At 35.5% G+C, this 19376-nt stretch overlaps 1 protein-coding gene across 6 annotated transcripts in view; it reads right to left on the reverse strand.

The window, feature by feature from the left end:
• The window catches only part of LOC140672493 (agrin), a 335476-nt gene that overhangs the window by 231017 nt on the left and 85083 nt on the right, over positions 1–19376 (reverse strand). For all 6 annotated transcript variants that reach the window (XM_072904689.1, XM_072904691.1, XM_072904693.1 and 3 more), the window contains exon 3: positions 13255–13290. In XM_072904689.1, coding sequence (XP_072760790.1) covers positions 13255–13290 — 36 coding nt within the window. The remainder of the gene's footprint in view (positions 1–13254; positions 13291–19376) is intronic.

The raw sequence follows: 19376 nt of genomic DNA on the forward strand, positions 1-19376 counted from the left end.
AAATTACTCTCCTTAATTACCTTTTAATTAATACGTTATTTAATTTAAACAAGAAATTTTATTAATGTTGTGTGTTCAACTGAACACATAACGTACAAATAATTTTACCGATTATCGAGAAACTTAAAGAGATAGATTATGGTGAAAGCACTATTCAAACATTCGTTTCTGTTTACCAGGGTATATATTACGTTAAAATACTTTCCGTTTTAATAATTTCACTAAGAAAGTAGTGAATCTTATTTTTATTTTATCGTTATAAAACTAAAGTTTAAATCAAATTTTTTTTTTTTTTTTTTTAATAAAATGTTTTAAATAATAAAAAGTTGACGATTGCCGTTTATTACGCCAGCCAATCCTTTCTTGTGTCGCCTCTGTCACGGTAAAGTAGAGAGTACGCTGAAGAACAATTTACGCTAAGTAAGTTATAGCCCGGAGTAAGACCGTGGAAAGAGAATAGGTCGGTCACTATGCGGTCGGTCTGACCCCACCGCGAGGCATTCCACTGCTACTTAACGCTCAATATGTCCCACTTAGGGCTGACCCACGTCCACTCCTCACTACTAACGTCGCCTCGAGCGCCACGTTTCTGTATATTAATTTTACACGCACCGCATAGTACAAATAAACAATTTAGACTTACATCGAATCTAAAAAAATAAAATAAATGTTTAATAACATTTATAAAAAAAATTGAATATATAAACATTATTTTCAAGATAATATAAATAATATATAATAAATATACATAAAAATATGAAAAATCTTTAGGTAATTCAATATCAAATCTTTATTTTATTTTATCGCGTTAATCATAAATAAAGCAAAAAATAGGTAGAAAGAGAGAGAGAGAGGGGGGGGGGAGAGGAGAAAGAGGATAGAGAAAGACATTTATAATCCGTTTACTATTCCTCGCAATTTTAATAGCGCTTTTCCCTTTTTTTTTTCCCCCCCCCTCGCAGGAAATAGCACAATGGGAAGAACAATGGACCGTTAGGTATTTTCACACGAATTGAAATTCGGGTGACTTGCTGAGTCGACGTTTTTCGCTAATCACTCGCCGATATACGATTCGAAACGTTTCGGCGGAACGACACACTAGCGGGACAATAGAAAATTTGCAGTCCGCTATCCACTTTATCCAATCGCATTTGCTTTTTAGTGCTTTTTTTCCGAGTGAGAAAGCGGCTATCGCGCGCCGTGCAAATCCACCCCCGCTTGAATTATGCGATTATCAGACATAACGGCCGGTGTACGTGCGGCCGCAGCGGCGCATTGTTACAATCGTGCCGCGATGCATCGATCGGCGAAATGTCGTTACGGGCTGCGTGATCAAAAAAATAGGGAAACAAAGGAAGAATGAACAGAAGAGAGGAGAAGGAGAATGAGAGGGAGAAATGAATTTGTTTCGAAACACGTTTCTAGAGCTGTAGAGAAAAGCTGCGATAATATGGGAAATAATGCCGGAAAATGCAACGGTAAACAAAAAAGATAAAAAGCAGTAAAACAGTTACCTTATTTTATCATTAATTGAATTTCTATCTACATTTACAATTATTTGATGAAAAACAAACTTTTTATAAAGCATATAAAGTTGCAAAATGCAGGAAAATAAAACACCAAAAACGATATAAGAGGGAATTAAAATTACGAAAAATAAATGAAAAATAAAATAATGAAAACACGATATAAAGTGTAAGAGTATTAATAAATCAATTGATCTCGTAAATCATAATAGGTCCGTGAAAGAAGAATTCCATAGATGCATATAAATGCACGCGGCCGATTCGCAAACAAACGTTAGCAGCCGTGAAATCCGATTGAATTATGCGATTGTCAAATGAAACAGCTAGTGCGGTCGCCATGAGGTACCTACAATTATTGCGATCGCGAGCGATACATTGATTGCCGCGATTTTTCGGGATGATACCAGCGATTCGCGCTGAGGCTCATAAAGAAAAAGAGAGAAAGAGAGAGAGGGAGGAGAAGATTGAAGGTTCCACGCGTTAAAAAAAGAAAAGCCAGGTATCGGTGAAATACTGCCCAGAAAACCGAACAGTCTTCATAAATCCAACGCGTAAATCAGTCTTTATGGAGTCTCCCTCTCTCGGGGGGGGGAGGGGGAGGAGCAGGAGGCGACGGAGGCTATTTGGAACACTGAGTGTATACAGGGTGGTCCCGGAGAGATTGGGATCTATCGTGTGAAAATGTACTTTTTAACGAAAAAGCGCTCGATATTTTTTCCACGCGAAAATTTGTTCGAATGTCTATTTATATTACATCGCTGCTTGTTTGTCATGTATTCGCTGTATCAAAGCTTTTAATTCGAAAAACCAATTATTAAATCAATCGCATACATACGTATCGATAAAGTACATAAACTGTAGAGAGATAACTATGCGTATATAAATGCATCAAGAATTAAATGGACGAGATATTCCAATTGTGATGCGATGAAAAACATCTGGTCCTTAAAAAGATCACGCGATGCGGGAAAACTGACGGCTATATACGATTATCGGGATTATGAGAGATGGAAAATTAATAACAAAACGCGCACAATCGACGCGAATGTGCATAGAATAAATCATTTTGCGACCGATAAATATTTTCACCGGCGTTGACCTCGAGAAAGACAGGCGCGGCGCTATCGGTCACGGATATCGGCCAGTGATTTATCATCGATTAAACGGACGTAATGCACCATTGTTGCTGGAACGTGCAGCCAGATAGGCCAGGTATATGAGGTCGTATCAGGATTTCGCTCATCCTGGTATTGGGTCGCAATCGGCCGTGTATCTGGGACTCGACGGGCGTGGAGGGTTCAGCGAAAGGGAATGCACCAGAACGAGCCACAATGCGCGCATTATTGCCGCAATCGGTTATCTGAAACTAGCTCGTCTCCTAAGGACGTTTCTAGAACTGCATACCATGCGAATACATCCTGCCGAGGAATACTTTCGCAACGACATTACCGCAATTCGGGGAACCTCGCTATTGAAAACCAAACCAATCTTCTCGTCTTTTCGATAAACTACAAAACATTACAGCTTGTCACAACATATGCACGGTAAAAAATTTTGTGTTAAATTTAACACACTTATATCGTGTCCCAATTTATCCACTCTAATTTCAATGTTAATTTAACAGAAGGCAAATATGTAAATAAATAATATGTTAAAAATTAACACAAAAAATGTGAATTAGTGTAAGATTTATTTGTTTGAATAGTGTTGTTTTAACTCTTAGAAACGGTGAATATTATAAAGACAGTATGTTATATTAACATAAGAGTATGTTAAAAATTTAACACAAAAATTTCTACACAAGAAAATGTCAACAAAATACAAAATGTTTTTTACCGTGTGTATATCTCAAAATAGATACGGTGAGGAGAGATAAAAAAAGGTTTCAATTATATATCAATTATTTGAATTATTTAAAGATCGTTATTTTTATATAGAAAATTTTTTCTTGACAAACATATATTTAATAAAAACTCATATGTCTCACTGCGTCTTCTTTTTTTATTTAATGAAATGTTATCTTGATGATTGAAATGCAAATTTGTTAATGCATTCTTCTCTCTTTCTCAATAAACATTTCTGAATAATCGAATTGTCAAATTTAGCATGTTTGTTCCACGTGTATTTTGTAATGGTTATACGAGGCTGTTCATATGGAACAGCAACACGATAGATATTATGGAAATTCTGTTTCATAAACAATTTACAACTTTCTCTCTGTCTCTCTGTTTCTCTTTCTCCCGGAGACCGCCGAAGCCACGGAAATGTAGACGAATACTTGTTGTCATAGTACTACCCTTTGCTTGCAAGCACGTTGTGCTTGAACCCGATATCGCGCGGACACAAAGAGGCTTGTCGATGCGAACTATAGTATCGGTATTATGAGCGCGATAGAGGGATTCAATGTGACAATCCGAGGGATGTATTCAGCGTGCGTATCAGCCTTAACATCGTCCTTCCTCCGGGCACCTCTATATTTTCGTACGTGAATTGAAACCGGTAACATGAATTCTTAATGGATTATCATGTCTTTAATAAAAGCTCTCGCACAACAAAAATTGTAGAAAATTCTTTTTCGATAAACTTAACAAACGTAAATTATCAATTTTTTTATTGATTGTATCGAAATATAAAGTACGGAAAAAAATTATATCAATATTTATTGTTTCAAGAACGATTTTTAATTCAAAATTCCACTTGCAATTAAGTAAAAAATATGTGCTTGTTATTCATATATCTTTAGAGCGTAAAATTCGTCTAAATAATTGTTATAGTTAAAAAGATTAACTAAAATTATAATTATATCTCTAATGTATAATTAATATCTTATTTATATCTATCTATTATTTTAATTCTTTACAATCTCTATTATATATAATTCACATCTATTTATTTATATATTAATATAAATAATATAAATTAATATAAATAAATCTATATATAACTAATTTATAATTATATTTCAGTTGAAATTCTCCCAAAGAAAAAGATTAACAATTCAGAAATTATTTAAACGATCCATATTGGTACATTCCACTGATGGTACATTCAATCTAATTTGCGGATACTTGAAATACTTGCTCTTGTTGAAAACAATAATTCGTATTTGAGAGGAAACGAAAGCGCTAAAGGGTCATGTAGAGCGCATAGCGTTTCGCAGCTCGATTCTTCAGTCGCCGTTTTTCCTTCGGGCGGAAAAGCGTTTCTAAACGGCGGGTTTAAAGGTCGTTAAGCTTCCTCTCTCCTTTTCAAAGGAACGACTCGTTGTACACAAAGCCGGAAGGAGAGCGCGCGGCGCCACACGAGTGTACCAAACGCACACGTGTATAAATCGACGGTAGTGATACGGAGGAAGGGTTGGGGGATTCGTAAATCTCGACCAGCGATCCCGGGGGAACCATGTCTCAGTCACAGCACGCTGCTGCAGAAGTTACGGGGTTCCTCGCAGGAGTACATACACATATATACACGGCGATACACGGTACAAGCCAGCGGCGTTACAGATACACACGTACACGGAGAAACCGCGGTGAAACCGCGTCAATCTCGCATTTAGTTAATGCGACTTTAATCCGTTAATTTAAGGTCGCACCATTACTCTCGGATTTATCGACGGATTCGACGAGCGACGATTTTAACCAACGACCACGGTAAAAACTACCGTCGATGGTACCTTGTACGTGATTACCGTCGTGATAAAATGTATTTCGAAGTCTTGGCTAAATCTTTGTAAGTTTAATGTTCACAGCGTTATATTTGCATAATACACAAGAAAAAGTACAATTTAAATTACAAAGTTTTCTATTCATTTACATACATCTCAACGGATCTTTTTATTTAATAATAAATAAGAAATATACGCGCGCGGGATGTAACAAAAAATTGAATACATTTACAAAATCAAATTCTCTTATTTCCCATATATGGATAAAAAAAATAGCAAGATAGAAATTAATTTTTGATAAGGATATAAAATCTAAAACTAACGTGCATGAAATAATAAATTGGTGGTGTTAGTTTAAAAATTAAATGATTGGAAAATAAAATAAAAAAAAAATACACCCTATATACATGGTAAACTTTAATGAACAAACCAAAAACATACAGAATAAATTACTGCAATTCACAGTTTACAAAATAGTGTAAACTCTCTACATTTACAAAATCTATTTTTTCGAAAAGCTAGGAAAGGACGGAGGAGAAACGTCGATAAACGAGGCTGTCGGTCCGCAGGGTCCACAGGGTCCACAGGGTCCGCCTAGTTGATTAATTTATGCCCTCGATTTTCGGTGGCGCGCAAATTCCACGCTCGGATATGGGCGTGTTTCTGTCTCCCTCTTTTTTAGTTACCGTGCCGATACCGTAACATTTTCGCGCCGGCTGATATCCGATGCAACGGGCCGGGGAGGACATCGGGTCGTCGATTATCGCGCTTTCAGAGAGTCGACAGCCCGTCGCGCTATTTCTGCCCTTCATTGTGGATTTAACCCAGAAACACTCAACGATACGTCGCTCGCGACGATTCCATCGAAAATTGTAATCGTCTCTCCATTTTCTTCTCTTCACTTCTTGCATTTATTTCATTAATATCGTCAAAAAATTAAACATAAATTATCTTTGCGCGCACTGGAAATTAAACTGATTAGTAGAATATTGTTTATCTTAATATCGAAATCGATAATTTTCGAATTATAACAATCAAAATGTTTTCGAAAACTTTTATATTTTAAATAAGATTAATTAAGATTTGATAAATGTAAAATAGATAAAAATAAATAAATTGTATTCGTTTAACTCGAGGATACTTTGTGAAATAAATAATCTCTGTTTATGCTACATAATGTGGGGGGAATATAGATAAAAATTAATAAAATTATTATATAAGTCTTGACAGAAAAGTTTGATGTCCTAATTAGCTCATTAACATTTTAATTGGTGCGGATTATAAGAATTTCTTTATTTTAACGACGCGACGCTGCGAAAACCAGCGACGACCAAGCTTGTTTTCCGCCGATGCTTTTTAGTTTTATATCTAGGTTACACAACCAAAGCGTTTCTACTACGTCTGCAAGAGTGATGAACCGAAAGACCGATATTGGAAAAAGGAAAACTATTTTCAGGTTATCCGTCTCGTAAAATATTATCATTCGATATACGTATTAACGGTCGACTCTTTATAAATATATTATCATCTTTTTTCGTTATAAATTTAAATTATAGGATTATTATTTGACGGAGAGACGTCAGTCAACGCCTATTTATAAATTTGCCATAAAAATGCAGATAAATACAACAATGAATAATATAATAATTATTATTAAACTTTTACAACTTGAATTTAATTTAATCTATCATCACATTTTTGTCAACTGTTTTGTGTTTTCTAAAACAGTAATAATAAAATCTTGTGTATATATTACATTTATTGATACACGTAGACATAAAAAATTTAATAATTTCTTTTTACGTGACTAACTTCTTTATAATTGTTATAGACCATCGTAAATCGTTATTATTGCGTGTACGAGAAAGAAAACTCGGACCAGAATCCTTTAAATAAATATCGATCAATTAACAAAATCTCTTTGAATCCCACGAACGTTCCCGCTGCAGCTGCCAGTATTGGAAACTATTGCAGGAAACTGTTATCGGCGAAAGTCAATTAGCTCGCTGGCCTGAGCACACAGTAGTACAATAATGTAATAAAATGTTTATGTTACTGCGCACCTGCCGCTTATCGCAAAATAAACTGAAGAGAAGATTGACCAGCGTGAAACTCACTGTCGGTGACAAGCAGAACTCGATCCAATCAAACGTATTAGTTGCATTAATTAAGTTTTAATTGATCGGTTTTAATCATTAACTTGAATGTAATATTGACAGAAAAAAAGTCATTAATTATTTTAAGAATTCTTAAATATTCCTTTTCCGTAATATTGTATACACTTATATAATTTTAAAAAAAAGTATTAAAATTTATAATAAATATGATAGTTTATTGAGAGTTGTATCGTGTAATAAAAAAAAGAAAACGTAATTAGTTAAAAGATTAGTGCTAATCGATATTAATTTAATTATTTAATATAGATTTTGAATTTTATACAAACTCCTACTGAAATTATAAGTTTATTTAATGAGCAATCAAATGAGCAATTATTTTATAAATTATATCATATTGAAGTTTCACCACTTAACAAGATATACATGAAGTAAATAGTAATAAATGAAGATAATATCGACTTTCGGAAACTTTCTCGTTCCGTATAGCTATATTTCATTACAAATTCAACTCGCCAAAGTTAATCTTGACATCCGTCACATCAAGTATTAACTTGGCAACGAAGACTCAACAAAGCGTAATATTTTCATCTCATTTTTTTATCTTCAGCTTACTTATAATTATATATAAATAACATGTAAATCTCACTGACGTCTCGTTAAAATAATGGTAATTTTAATTTTGCAATAATTTTCCTCTCTCCATTACTAATTCATAAATAGAACGAAGTGTTATTATGGGCAATAATTACGCACGTTACGTAATTACATTACGCATTGCGGGACTGTTGCGCATATCGAACGCGATATCGAGTACGTAGGAATGGTACTTCTGACTCAAACTGAGATGCTTTAACGAGCTTGTTCATCGCATACGGATTAATTCTGATCAAGGCTCTACGCTATTGGCAAATACTGAAAGTTTATTGGAAATTTCAACGTGACATGTATTTTCACACTAGTACGAGTATTTTACGCTCCCTTTCTATCCGTCGTTAATCAATAACGATCATCATTTATACGGATTTTATTTTTTTATTTTTCTTTTTTGCTTGTATCTAACACACGCGAGAAGACGAACTGAAATTTAAAAGGACGAGAAACAGTGACGCGATAATCCTGACGTTCAACAGCGTAAAAGAGTGCGTATCACCGTTTGCCGTACTTTTCTCGTGACAAGATAACAACTGTATAAGATTCTTTTCCTCCCGACTTCGTGTGAACCTTCGACTCTTTTTCCTTCCGCTGATCGACGTCTCGCCAAGTAACATTGGGCGCGCTCGAAGTGCAACAAGAAGAAATCGTCAAGCAGTAGTTCCGGAAGTAAGACCGAGTTGGATTTAGTAGACGGAAGGAAGGAAGGAAGGAAAGATAGGGCGGAGGGGGCTGGGGGAGAAAGGGAAACGGGGTTCGCTTGGGAGAAAGTTTGCCCGCCAGTCCTGCGATCCTCTCTCCGCGCGAGAGAGCCAATTTCTTAGCGTAACCTTATCACACCCGCTCTCGTAAGATAGGTGCGATGTGCGATGCCGCCGCGTACTTGATAAAGATCCTCGGCTACCGCTGCACACGTACATACCGAGAAGGTATATACGTGTATAGGAGATGGAGAAAAGATGCGCCACAACTCTGCTCTCTGCGTTCAAGTTTCCGTGAAAAACAACATGATGCTCGGGATTCTAAGAAACGGCAATAAAAGCAGCATCGGAAAAACTCTGGTTGCCATTGACCTTCGACCAAGTTTCGTACGTTCTTTGGCATTCTCGCGACCCCCTTTGCATACTTTGCTATGCAACTCTCAATTCTTAGATTATAGTCTTACATTGTAGTTGTATGCTATATACACTGTGTCCTAAATACACGCGGGGTTATCAGAGATATAATTGAATAATCGATAATCTGACGAGGGGATATTTCAACGATACGTCGTATCGCCCTCTAATTTGCATGTCTGTAATATGGTATAATTGTATGGTTAAATGGCGATAAATCATTTCTCTTTGCGATAAGCTTACAGCTTAAAAGTATGGCTACGATGAAATTGATGATGAATTAATGAGATACTTGCGGGCGCAAGTGGATACGATAAACAACTACTCCATCAATAATATGACATGTCGATTAAAAGACCTATGCTCTTTGAAGAACGTATACGTGGTGCATGTGTAAAAGCCGTTTTTCGCCCGGGCACGGCCGGTTATGTAATCGATTCGCCTGGTACTCTTCGACGGGCCCGTTACCACTCGAATTTACACAGAGGCGTCATTCTGTTACTGTGCAGCAAATCGGATGGTCAAAACGCAGCAGTCGCGTATCGTTTCACCGATTATATTCTCGAGAGATAGTACAATGGCGGTTCGGTGGCCTTTTAGCGAATGAAAGCTAACAGGGTCCTCACCTCCGTCCCTATAGACCTCGAGGGTTTCAGTTTCGAATCGCATCGACCCGCTGCGATAGACCAGGTTTACAAGGCAGTGGTTCTCAAACGCGCGCGTGCGTGTGTATACGCATGCGATATACGTATAATATTACAAGGTACATTATAAAAACAAATATATATATATATATATATCTGCATTTCTGTGAATGCCGTGGCAGAGATATTATAAAATGTTTCTCCATATAAAATATTAATTTAAAAAATAACTTTATTTTTTATGATTTACGCGTGTATTTCATCATTTATTCTATTATATATTTTTTGCACTAATCTACTAAAAAAGTTAAATTTTAAATGATATTTATTTCAATATCAAGTTAACAATAATTCGTAATAATATATGAAATTTATTCATGCTATATGTGTAAATAATTTTTTATAAAATGTAATAAATGTTAGTCATAAAAAACAGAGAGAGAGAGAGAGAGAGAGAGAGAGAGAGAGCGAGCTATTCCTGCATATCATACATGTATGTATATGCAGATACATATAAATAACTGTGTAACTAATACATAATATACGTAACTACATGCGACCGTCTGTTTGCGCGGAACTTTGCATTACATGTAATATGTAATGTATTTCCCCTGGCGTGCAGTCTGTTGCACGTACGTACACGCGTTTTCAATATGCTAACGAATATGTAGAGTCCGCGAAATAGCTATTAAATACATTTGAGTAAGTTAATCGTTCTAATACCATTATCGAATGAATGCGATGAGATTTGATATTAATTTAGTGTTAATTCTTGAGTTAATATACAGGACATTTCGCGTAGAAACACACTTCAAAGAGAAAAATTATTTAAAAATTATTCTTTGAAAATATAATTATAAATATAAACATATTGATATACACATAAATTAAAATACTTGAAATTTTCTTTTTTAATTGTTATAAAGTCACGTATTTTTCACGAATTTCCAACAGACTTTATTTTAATTAAATTTTTATTATCTGTTATAAACGTAATAATTAACATGATTGAACAGAATGCAAGTTGTGGGCAATTTCGATATTAATATTGACCGAGTATACATGTACGAGCGTACGTATAGCAAACATATACCACATTATAAATTGTACAATCAATCATCATGTAGCAGGTAGCCAATTTCGAATTTTATATCCCTACATGGATCTTGTAGACATCAGGTCTGTGCACGTACGGCTTTACTATACGAGTATGAAAAATGTGAGTAATATACATAGCTAACATAAAGTACACATATATTTGTCTAATTTTATCGGGGCCGAGTGTGTCAAATATAATATTATAGGATTATACTGATAAGTTTTCAACAAACGTAAAAGGTATCGTTCTTGTTTCATTTACATATTTTTCTCATGATATTTTTCCTATAAATTTCTTTTTCAAGATATTAATAAATATTTCCAATATCGAAACATTGAAAAATTATATAAACCGTCTAATGAATGAAGCTGCAAGAATGTAATTAAAGAATGGAAATTGATCTTTACTAACAATAAGTCTAATTTTATAATTAAAATTTAATTTGAAAATTAATTATATAGAATCGTATCGGAAAATTAAGAAGCCCGCTAAGAGAGGAATCAAATAAAATTTAATGTAATTAAAATGATGAATTAGATATTTTTTATTGTGTCTGCATTTTCATTTTTCACATGATAACAAAAGATTCTAATTACGCACAATATTCACATTCGAAATTTTGAATTGATCAAAGAATGAGAGATGACGAAAGAGATGACGTATCGTGTAGGTAGCATCGCCGGATCTCACTAATGAGAGTAGCCAACAGTAACGAGAGCAGACACGGTAATGAGAATAGGCGCATAGTAACAAGAGTAACCGTGGTAATGAGAATAGTGTGAATTGAAACAGCTGCTCTAGAGTAAGTTAAGGAGAGAGAGAGAGAGAGAGAGAGAGAGAGAGAGAGAGAGAGAGAGAGAGAGAGAGAGAGAGAGAGAGAGAGAGAGACGAACAGACGTATTGGAATGCAAATAATCGCGAAGCACCGCACAGGATATATCCGAGTTTGATGAGCGATTTCGTATTTGGAGACGTTTAAAGAAGATTGCGCTCGAGATTACTTTGCCAGTGACTGCGAAAAATAAGGGGAGAAGGTGAAGCTTGGAAATATCAAATAAACTATGTCAATATCGGCGTACATCGCCGCGGGAAATTTTTCGGTGTGCTATGCTTTTACTAGCAAAGAGTTGTTTGTGTGCTCTTGTATTTTGTCAAAATAACACCGGCGTGTGCGTACAAATCGCGTGTCGCAGGGAAAATGAGATAGAAAGAAAAGCGAATCCGAGGATGATTCTGAATCGACAATTTTGATATCTCATCGTCCGAATTTGTCGCGAGTTCATCCTATCCTCATTTCGCGGATAATATTCATAATGCGGAAGCAAGCAAAGCGAATACGGTGAACATTTCAAAGGAGTTGTCTTTCAAAAATTTGAATATATATATATATATATATATATATATATGATAATACATAATCGCGAGAGATTTTAATTAATGTTACAAAATTTTTCATATATTAATATTTTTCTTATATTATATTTTACAACTTGATTTTTTTCAATACATTCTGCAATTTAGAATATTATACGGCGCGGAATAAAACTAATATCCAGAGATTTTTCAAATGAAATCTCGTTGGCTTTGTATTTCATCGCCATTTATGGCCGTTCTCTCACAATCAAATCTCACGAACGAGATGACGAGATTATTTGTGCCGCGAGTAACGAGACGAATTAAACGTCGTTAAGAGGCGTGAAAAAATATATCTTTGAAAATGGTCTACGCTGACACGACGCTAGCGTTGCGGGACGCGAAACACGCGTGTTATCGCGATCGTTTTAGCGGCGATAACGCGATTTCACGGTATGCGACCCGCGCGTTTCATGTTGTAATTGAGCCGTGCCGCCGGTCGTTTTGAAAGGTACCGCTCGGCCCGCATTCCCGTTGGATTATTCTTCGGAATAACACGTCTCTAAACGTTGCGTGTCGAGCTATCTAAATCTACGATTTCATTATGTAGGAAATCCGGCTCTTCATATAAAAAGTACGAGAATATTACATTTCTGAATTTTATACGAAATCACGAATTTGTTTTCTCCCTTTTTCGCGCTTGCGTTTACGTCTCCGACTTTCGATACAAATCGTGAATTCCAAATTAAATGTATTATACGTATGATATGTTTTAGCTTCGGAAAAGAGCGAATATAATTTATAATGATACGAGTGAATTTGCGCGGATATTTCGTGATTTGAAATTATGACATATCGTAATTGCGTTTAATATTGATATTAACAGAAAACGCTATGAATTTTGTCAGAAATACCATGAGAAATTGACATGTATCTTGCTGTCTATTTGGAAAATCAATATTACTGTAGTCCGCGTTTGTACAAGGTGCCATATATGTTGTGTTTCAAACGGATGAGAGGCTTTCCCCGATTTAGATTGGCGTACCATTAACGCTACATTGTATATTATGTCAGAAAATACTTACCCTCGATAGTGGGATGACGCGGCTTGTACGACATGTCTGAAAAGAAACAAAGGGCAGGGGTTAATATTAGTTAAGATTAGTTACAATATATCTGTACGCGCAGTTAATTATTTATAAAGCAACTTTTTTTTTATACCATCACCCTAATTATGTGATGAAAATTTCATGCCATATAATTTTAAACATTTAAACCGTAAACATTTACGCCGCATTATTTCTGAATTAATTTTATGATTCTAAAATCTACTTGTTTAATTAATTAAAAATAAAATACAAATTTTTTTCCTCGATCAATCAAAATACTTAATTGCGGATGTTGTATTTGTAATTAATTAATTACTCTGCTTTTTGCGCAAATTGCAAGTTCGCTAAGCTATTAAAAAATAATGCGATAGTCGCGTAAGACATTCCTGTACATTCTAAAGCAATTCAAACGTGAGCCGGTGAAAACGTTATATTGCTGGTAGAGTAAATTTATAAAATAATGTTCGCACAACACGTCTCTCGTCACAAAGCTGGCAGAAACCTTCTACCTTGGCCATTTAAAATGCAAACTAATTACAATGACACAATTAGCATTGTGCACAAGCTGCGAAAGAGACTGCCATCCTACGTGGAATTAAGTAATTTATATTAGCGCTTACGCGATAAGATTTATTGTGTTTAACTGATGCAACTTAATTAAGAATTTTAATTTAATTAAAGGCCACCTTAATTAGTGCCCATTCTTACTGGTTGTCTGGAACGTGGCTCTCGTCGCATAACGAGTCTCGCGAGACGAAATATAAATGTATAAAGTATGTACATAGCTTAAAGAAAGCACAAACGCAATACCAATTTCTTAAAAATATAAGCGCTTGACGAAGAAATTGTATTATCGTTGCGTGTGTATCCTATATATGCGTTTATTGACAAGTACCACGACGAAATATCACCGATTTTTGCTTAGAAACGGCGAATAAAGACACGAAGCGTTTAAATTGCATTTTATCTATTTTGTTCCATTTTTTAACAATATTTAAATCACTTTTCATTTTTCACATTTTATTTTGTCAAATTAAATTATTGAATCAAATAAGCTTTTTTTTCTATACAATAAATAAAAAGAGGACTAGATAAAAATAATACGTCAGAACATAATTACGAAAAACGAATGGCAGGGAAATTCGGATATCCCGCTGCGTTTCATCCGCTTCGAAGCTTTTCGTGAAACTTTTAATTATTCTTTTCAAAATTATTCTTTCAGAGAAGCCTTAAAAAAATTCTCTTTTGAAGAGATTCAATGAGATTCTAAATGACGTCGAAAATAATTATACATTTTTATATGAATTTCGAAGGGAATGCGTAAAAAATATAAGTTGCTAAACGGTGAACGAATTTATCACTGCAAGATCAGTGAGATATTGTACATGTCGTCGCGAAATGAAAAAAAAAAAAAATAACTTGAGAAATTTCTTGAAGCGAAATATGAATATATTCTTCACTTTCATCATCGTCGCTCTAAACAAAATTACGCAAACGAACAAATGTATAACGTGAAAAGAGGAAAATATAACAGTCCTCCACGATAAGTTTCAAACGCTTATTCTTCAACAAATTTGCACTCGCACAGCGGACTTTTCCTTTGTAATTTAAATCGCGGTTTAATTATGGAATTTGTGGTACAGACGTAATGTTCAATTATATGTATTTTAAATTATGAATATTTGCACTTTAAAAAGGTTTTGCGCGGCGGATATTTTTCAATTTTCTTGTTACTTTTTATATCGAGGTGCATAAAAAAATGATTTCAAATCATTTGTAGCCAATATATTAGATAAATTAAAATATAATTTAAATCAATTTAATATATCTCAATAGAATAATCGATAAGACAGTCTGTAAAGAATACTCAACAACGAAAAAGAAAAAAAATACTCGCGTCGCAAACCAACTTATACTTATATGCAACATATTGAAACACGCGACACGAATATCACGTGTGTTAAGAACACGACTCGGGTGTCTCATAAATTTTCAAATTGAACATTCGAAAGAAAGTGAGTGCATCGTCCACCGCATCGTCCAGGACGTCGCTCAAGAGATTGCACATGTCCCTACATGTATGTGTGTGTGTGTGTGTGTGTGTACGTGTGTGTGCCATTGGAGCTACGCTCGAGTTGGTGCTGTCAAACTATCGATATGTATGCAGGTCGACTCTATGGGAATTTGTGTATGTACGCCGATATCGTGCCGATATTCTCCCTTTCCGAGATAACTACGACGCCGCAGAGTTTGACGCACACGGAAACACATGTCGCCGCTCGCATAGGATAACGCACAAGGCGATTGAGATCCGTGAGATGCATATCTGTACGTGAGTGCGTGCCTGCATACGTAAGAAACTGTCGCATGCAATTTACATAAGAGCCTCGACTTTCCGATGAAACCTCTCACATGATTGTCCATTCCGTAAATTGAGATTTTTATTTCATTAAATAATCGATTATACGTGATACTTAGCATTTATTATGTATGTCATAAAATATTACAATTTCTATTATATTAATTACATAAGCACCAAACTACATTTATGTTTTGTTATTTATTTCTCGAGTAAGATTTACTTAATTATGAGGCACAACATTCAAAGAATATATTATCACTATAATTATGATTATATTTAAATTATATATATATATATATATATATATATATATATATTTTTTCAACTTGCGTATCACGTATGTAAATGTATCTTTTGAATTTTAATGGATTTAGTACGCCCAATCACAAACGTGGCATTCGAAAGTTTCTCTCTATGCAAGATAGATATATCAATAGGGCACCAAAGTCCTGCCGGATATCGACTCGGTGGCGGATAACCATCGAGACAAGAGGAAACAAACATGGTTGAATAAACCTGTTAAATGGCCAGGTTACATGGATTTGAGCGCGGAACTTTGTACAAACGGAAGGCGCATCGTGTCCGGAAGATTGCATAGGTCGATTTTATGCGCGCTCGACGGAATGCGCATTGTTCTCGGGGAAAATGGTGCGAGACATCGGATATAACGACGAAGAGAGCTAGAAAGAGAATATAGTAGAGAATCTCTCTACAAGTTATCGCGTCCATGTAGAAAAGACGATACCGTATAATATACATGCATTATGCGCGAGCAAATTAAAGAATGTTTTTATCAAATGCGTGCGTTAAAAAGCATAGCTGTTAATCATACATTTTAATTTTAGCGATAATTTGACTTTAGATTACAGTAGCTATTACAGGATAGAAGGCGAAACAGAGAAAACGAAATATTTACAACGCAAAAACGACGAGAACGGCGCGCTTTAACGTGCGCGATAAATTTACGATAAATAGCGGCATTGTACGCGGTTAAATTTAAACGTGCATAAAATATTCGATGTGCACGCGCAATTTTAATTTTATAATAAATTTTAAAACGATCAAACGGGTTTTTAAAGTTGTGCGCCCGTAATTCGCGCGCTTACAACGCGCACTTTATCAACGCGATTCATAAACGTAATACGTCTTCTCTCATACGTCGGGGCTATTTCCCGGCGACGGAATTTCACGCGTAGCTCACGCAGCAGACGCTATTCTTCATTCGCCCTTTTTGCATTCGACAGCGACGCGCGCGAGGCGGAAACAGAGGGTCGTGAGTTCTCACCGGAAATGACGGTGAAGTACTCTCGACCCTCTGTTTCCTCATCCGGGAACTAAACGCGCACATGGAACACTGTATACTTGACAAGTAGATGAAGTCGCTACTGTAGCGCGTACCGGAGAGAATATTACATGGAATAAGAACTCTAATAAACTAGAAACAAAGCGTGAAATTGTATCCACTTGCTTTATCACTTTTTGAAATATTTTTTGTCAAAAAGAAGATCACAATATATATATATGTATAAGAATTTTGATAATAGATTCGAAAGCGATTACTCGGATAAATTAAATTCATAAAACGGGAACACGACTGGTATCATCAAGATTAATTAGACGTGATTAATTGAAGAAAAATTTGCAATTGTTAAAGCAATCATTTGAGCTATATACTACAATATCTAGTACGACGGTTGTTCTTTGTTGACATTTATATGTGAGTGTGTGTGTATGTGTGTGTATATATATATATATATATATATATATATATATATATATATATATATATATATACATTGCTACATTCCGTGGAAAATCGATAAGTTGCTACGAAAAGATGTATCAGACGACATATATCCCCGTCTTATCTACGATACACGACGATAAACAATACATGGAGATGTTTACCTCTCTCCTTTTTTCTTTCTTTAGGAACACTTTTGTGATAAGGACACGTCGTATTTTTTGTAAGTGCACTTTATTTTGCGTAAACAAGAGTATCTCTTTATATCGCGCGTACCGGTAAAATGCATGCCGCTCCATAAAAATTGTAGAGCGTCGTGCGACGTAAATGTAAATTGCATTCCTCGTATACGGGCAAAAATATTTTCGTTTATTCACATGACATTTACGTGTATCGCGATGTGGATTTTCATTTTCGTTTTCGTTTTTAGATTTGTGTTTGGTTTATTAATATTTTTTTTTTTTTTTTTTTTTTTCTACTAACTTTTTATCAAAATCTTTTTTTTCTTTTTAACGAGATTGCTAAATGTTATACGCTCGGACTGTAGATATATTTAATCGCAAATATTTGTAGAAGCTAGCTTTCAGAACTTTAGAGAGAGAAAGCGAATGTGTGTCCGGGCCGAGAGAGATCATTTATATCTATAGAATCGATTCGATCAGTGGACGTGTGTCAGTTCCGTTTCTGCGTTTCAGTTACGAGAACGAGATGGATCGACATCCGCTATACGCCTCCAATCGATTTGATCACAGTTGGCTGATCAATCCGGTGAGCATGTTGTTACCTTGATCAGCCAGATCAGAATCGTCATCGGAGATATTCGATATTGTCGATATATCTATCGTGGAGTTACAGAGAGATTGAGGGGAATTTATATTATTATACAATTTCGAGATTTTAAATTGTGACAGGATGCTAGGAATGTCGTCGTGACGTACGTGTAATTCGAAATCAATTTCGAAGAAAAGATCTCTCGAAAAGTCAACAGACATTCTGTACACGAGATCGATGGAGAGTAAGTCTGATCGGCTTTGGTGACATCTACTGTCAAGGATCTATCGCGTGTATTTGTATGTTCTACGAATCTATCGAACTGTTTGCACTCAATATCGCACGGATGATGGGATTACGAGTCTGCTTAGTATCGCAATGCTTCGTAAAACGAATAAACATGTCGTATAAAAAAAGCAGTTCAATATAAAAAGGCAGATATTTTTAATTAGATATAGCATTAATAATATTGAATCTCATAGTATTATATTACAAAGGAAAATTCCTTACATAGCAGATTATTTGCAAAAACGTTTATTGCACATACGATACATTTTTCTATTTACCACATACGTAAAAATAGCGTGTTTTAAAATAATATACTTAAAATATAAAATAAAATAAGATAAAATAATTAAATAAAAATGATGTCCAACCGCAATTTTATTTGATTCAGTTGTTATTAGATTATTAAAGATAAATTAAATTATATTCAATACATGAAACGCGAGAAAGAGAAATGTAAAAAGATTAAAACGTCTCTCGGCCGACAAGATCAAAAGCCATTGCCGAGTTCCTGCAACGAGTAGAGCGCGTTTGACGCGACTCAGCTAAACTGACCCATTACTTCGTTCCCGGATGTCGGGAAAAGTGCGGAAAATAGCACTGCAATCGCGGCCACTCGCGCTGGCGATTGATTTCCGCGATATTTCAGAGGGAAAAACTTCTCCCGGGCGTCCCCGGCGAGATCGAGCTCCAGGCGAAAAATGAGGAAAGTTTCCCTTCGACGCTCACACGTCTCCCGTAACTGCGCCCACGTGCGCGATATACTTACGCCGTTACGTGTGTCGATTCTTCGTCTTCGGTCTCGAAAAGCTACGCGCGCGTACGAAACGGTACGGCGGCACGCGTGTGCGTTAAGTGATATAAAGCGCAACAAACTGGGCCAAACTGCGGAAACGATGCCCGACAATGGTCGACACGTGATAACGCTGCCAACAC

Source organism: Anoplolepis gracilipes, chromosome 13, assembly GCF_047496725.1.
Source record: "Anoplolepis gracilipes chromosome 13, ASM4749672v1, whole genome shotgun sequence".
Taxonomy (NCBI): Eukaryota; Metazoa; Arthropoda; class Insecta; order Hymenoptera; family Formicidae; genus Anoplolepis; species Anoplolepis gracilipes.